The sequence below is a fragment of the Nomascus leucogenys genome, chromosome 17, assembly GCF_006542625.1.
Source record: "Nomascus leucogenys isolate Asia chromosome 17, Asia_NLE_v1, whole genome shotgun sequence".
NCBI lineage: Eukaryota > Metazoa > Chordata > Mammalia > Primates > Hylobatidae > Nomascus > Nomascus leucogenys.
Window position 1 is genome coordinate 86,922,138 of NC_044397.1, and position 4,566 is coordinate 86,926,703.

Consider the following 4,566-nt stretch of genomic DNA (forward strand, 5'->3'; position numbering starts at 1 on the left):
ATTACAGGCATGAGCCACTGTGCCCACCAGCAATTACCCAATTTGTATCATCAACTTTCACACTTGTCTGGAGAACTGAGAGTCCCCTGGGTGGAGGGTGGAGTGGTAGCAGGGCCAAGCCCTTGGAAACCAAGCTGTGAATCTGAGACTTTGTCCTGGGGGTGATGGAGACCATAGAGGAGTTTTGAACAGGTCTCAGTGTTAGAAAGATCTCTCTGAAGTCTTCAGGGGAACTGGAGGGCCCAGTATGAGTGGGTGGTGACCCCATGAGCAGCTGGGGTTTGAGGTCCCTGCTCCACCTCCGGGCCCCGCCCCCTGACATCACTGTCGCATTATTGCACCAGTGCTGGCTGACCAATAAGCTGCTGCTTGCTATTATAATGGGTCCTAGCAACGGTGTCTGACCTTGGCTAAGAGGGAAGGAGATCCTATCAGTGGGGGAGTGTGAGGGGAGAGGGAGAGCCTGCAGGGCAGGTGAGTCCCCCAGGGCTCTCTCGCTGGGCCCCTGTGCGTGGGCGGAACGGGAGCTTATGGTCTAATCCGGACCCCCTCTGCCCAAATTCCAACCACTGACTTGTCTGCCCCTTGCTGCCAGGACCTGTTCCAGGTTCCCACTCTTCCCACTGCAGACCATACTAGGGAGAGGGCACACCCAGGATACGAGGCTCAGATCTGCAGGCAACGATGTCTTTTTTTTTCCTTTTTTTTTCTGAGACGGAGTCTGGCTCTGTTGCCCAGGCTGGAGTGCAGTGGTGCAATCTTGACTCACTGCAGCCTCCACCTCCTGGGTTCAACAGCTGGGACTACAGGCATGCGCCACAACACCTGGCTAATTTTTGTATTTTTAGTGGAGATGGGGTTTCACCATGTTGGCCAGGCTGGTCTCAAACTCCTGACCTCAAGTGATCCACCCACCTCAGCCTCCCAAAGTGCTAGGATTACAGGCGTGAGCCACCATGCCCAGCAGGGAACAATGCCTCAAGGACATATTTCTGTGGGGGGTGGAGTGGGGTAGCACAGGATGGGGTGAGCGGTGGGAGGTGGAGACAGGGTGCAGGGGGCAAGGAGACAAGGCAGGAGGCAGGGACATGCAGCTGAAGGGAGAGGAGCTCTCTGGGGGGCGGTGAAGGAGCCTGGGGACCTGGGTTGGGGTCCTGGCTGTGCCTCTGGATGAGGAGATCTCATTTGTCTTGTCTGAGCCTCAGTCCTTCACCCTGTCAACTGGGGACGGTGATCCCAGACATGAGCAGCTCTCCCAGGGCTCCCTGAAGACCTTAGTGAGTAAATGTATTTTAGAGGTGATGGGCCAGAGGAGGGTGAGTGGGAAGAGGGAGGACCAGGAAAGCTCCTGGCGAGGAGGAGGAATCTGAGGGGGGACCATCACGACAGGAGCTCCAGGGGGTGGGAGGGGAAACTGAACGCCGGGAGGCAAGGGCTGCCATGGCAGGGCTGGGGTTTCACGGAAATGACTCCTGGTGTCCAGGTGGTCCCCACGTCTGGCTTCCTGAACCCAAGGGCGTCTGAAGCCAAAGTCAGCCTAGGGCTAGCTGAACGGGGTTTGTGGTCATCACGGCAGCCCTGCGAGGTGGGGAGGAGTATCCCCCACAGGGTAGCTGAGGCTCAGAGAGGGCGAGGACTTGCTCAAAGTCGTACAGCTAAGAATATTACTAATGATAAGAATAATAATGATGATGATAACACCAGTGACATGTGGCACCTGCCCTGAGCCAGGCGCTGTTTTATGGGCTGTTTTATGTCATAACTCATTCAAGTCACAGAGATCCTAGGAGGTGGTTTGCCATGATTGTAGGTATGATTCTCAGTGTACAGATGAGGAGAGTGAGGAGAGAGTTAAGTCACTTGCCTCACATCACTCAGTGAGTATGTGGTGGAGCCAGGATTTGATCCCAGGCAGTCTGGCTCCAGGTCTGGGTCCCCTTCACCCTACCCTCCAATCCCAGCCACAGCAGGAGTGCAGCTGTTTCCTCTGAATGGGCCCGTGCCACAGGCCAGGAGCTGGGCTTAAGCCCTTTCCTATGCAGCCCTGGCTATGTTATTTGCCCTGGCTATGTAATTTGCAGGGCCCAGTACGAAATGAAAATATGGGGCCCCTGGTTCAAATATTATAAAGAATTTCAGGCCAGGCAGAGTGGCTCATGCCCTTAATCCCAGCACTCTGGGAAGCCGAGGCAGGAGGACCTTGATCTCGGAAGTTCAAGACCAGCTGGGACAACACAATGAGACTCCCATCTCTACAAAAAATTTAAAAAGTAGCTGGGCATGGTGGCATGCGCCTGTGGTCCCAGCTATTCAGGAGGCTGAGGTGGGAGGATTGCTAAAGCCAAGGAGATCAAGGCTGCAATAAGCCATGATTGTAGCACTGTGCTCCAGCCTCGATGACAGAGAGACCCTGTCTCAAACAAACAAACAAACAATTTCAGCCAGTGTCAGCAGAGCATTAAACCAAGCACTGGGCCATTCTAAGCACAGAGCCCTCCAGGGCACACATACACCCAGAAAACTGACCTGTGCCTAGGTTACCCTGGAGACTCCAGTAGTGCTCCAAGAGGCTGCTTGGTGGTCATGCCCATTACCCAGAGAGGTGCTTCGTTTTGCCCCTGGTCACACAGCAAGTTAGTGGCAGAAAAGGGACGTGAACCTGGGCCTGCCAGACCCCAAAGCCCTCTAACTTGTGCCAAAAATGTGTCCCCAGTTCTTGAGGGAGAAAGAGAGCTGTGGGCTTCCAGGGGGACTCCCTTCACATCCGTGGTGTCTGTCTCTCCCTGCCCCATGCCAAGGCCCAGGAGGTGTGAATGGCTCCCTTCTCCTCTGCAGGCGCTGAGGATCACGCATACTGTGACTCTCCCCTGTCCCCCGTCACCCTCTGAACCACTGGCCACCATGGCTACTTCAAAGTTGCCCGTGGGGCCTGGGGAGGAGGAAAACACCATCCTTATGGCCAAGGAAAGGCTGGAGGCCCTGCGCACAGCCTTTGAGTCGGGTGACCTCCCCCAGGCCGCCTCTCACCTCCAGGAGCTGCTGGTCTCCACGGAGAGCATCCGCCTGGAGGTGGCCGTCACGGGCGAGTCGGGCGCGGGCAAGTCCTCCCTCATCAATGCCCTGCGTGGCCTGGAGGCCGAGGACCCTGGCGCGGCTCTCACGGGCGTCGTGGAGACCACGATGCAACCGTCGCCCTATCCACACCCACAGTTCCCTGATGTGACCCTCTGGGACCTGCCAGGGGCCGGCTCTCCAGGCTGCCCGGCCGACAAGTACCTAAAGCAGGTAGACTTCAGCCGCTATGACTTCTTCCTGTTGGTCTCCCCCCGCCGCTGCGGGGCCATCGAGACCCGCCTGGCCGCCGAGATCCTGTGCCAGGGCAAGAAGTTCTACTTTGTGCGCACCAAGGTGGACGAGGACCTGGCGGCCACGCGCACCCAGCGGCCGTCGGGCTTCAGAGAGGCCGTTGTCCTGCAGGAGATCCGAGACCACTGTGCCGAGCGGCTGCGGGAGGCCGGCGTGGCTGACCCTCGCATCTTCCTGGTGTCCAACCTCTCGCCGGCCCGCTACGACTTTCCCACGCTGGTGTCCACCTGGGAGCATGATCTGCCCGCCCACCGGCGCCACGCTGGCCTGCTGTCGCTCCCTGACATCTCGCTGGAGGCCTTGCAGAAGAAGAAGGCCATGCTTCAAGAGCAAGTCCTCAAGACCGCCCTGGTGTTGGGCGTCATCCAGGCCCTGCCGGTCCCAGGGCTGGCGGCCGCCTACGATGATGCGCTGCTCATCCACTCACTGCGTGGCTATCACCGCAGCTTTGGTCTGGACGACGACTCGCTGGCCAAGCTGGCCGAGCAGGTGGGCAAACAGGCAGGTGACCTGCGCTCAGTCATCCGCTCCCCGCTGGCCAACGAGGTCTCGCCTGAGACTGTCCTGCGGCTCTATTCCCAGTCGTCCGACGGCGCCATGCGGGTGGCCCGCGCCTTTGAGAGGGGCATCCCTGTGTTTGGGACACTGGTGGCTGGCGGCATCAGCTTTGGCGCTGTCTACACCATGCTCCAGGGCTGCCTCAACGAGATGGCCGAGGACGCCCAGCGTGTCCGCATCAAGGCCCTGGAGGAGGACGAGCCGCAGCCGGAGGTCAGCTTGGAAGCGGCCGGTGACAATGGCGTGGAAAACGGGGGGTCCGGGGAGGGAGGCAGCGAGGAAGCCCCACTCTCAACCCGCAGGAAGCTCGGCCTCCTTCTTAAGTACATTCTGGACAGCTGGAAGAAACACCACTCAGAAGAGAAATAAAGAGTGCAGCCCCGCCCCCCTGCCTCAGCCACAAACTAAGTCTTAACAAAATCCAACAAACCAACAAAAAAGGCCAATGTGGTGAATGTGAGGGCTGCAGTTGCCTGGGGGGTGGATGTGGAGGGAGCTTGCGTCCTAGGCAGGGCAAAGGAGGGGGCATTGGGGAGGGGAGGAGGGAGGCAGGTGGACCCAGGGCCAATAGGGGTGTAGTGAAAGGGGACAGGAGTGCCCTGGAGAGGGAGGTTGGAGACATGGATGGTAGGCCCAGGATTC

At 58.5% G+C, this 4,566-nt stretch overlaps 1 protein-coding gene across 1 annotated transcript; it reads left to right on the plus strand.

The window, feature by feature from the left end:
* Nucleotides 1-414: 414 nt before the first annotated feature.
* Nucleotides 415-4,364, plus strand: IRGC (immunity related GTPase cinema). The gene is made up of 2 exons (XM_030796139.1): nt 415-474; nt 2,836-4,364. The coding sequence occupies exon 2, from the start codon at nt 2,902-2,904 to the stop codon at nt 4,291-4,293; it is 1,392 nt and encodes a 463-aa protein (XP_030651999.1). The 5' UTR covers nt 415-474; nt 2,836-2,901; the 3' UTR covers nt 4,294-4,364.
* Nucleotides 4,365-4,566: the final 202 nt, after the last annotated feature.

What these genes read in the sequence shown, in the direction of transcription:
- IRGC (XM_030796139.1), top strand. Translation starts at nt 2,902, where the DNA reads ATGGCTACTTCAAAGTTGCCCGTGGGGCCTGGGGAGGAGGAAAACACC.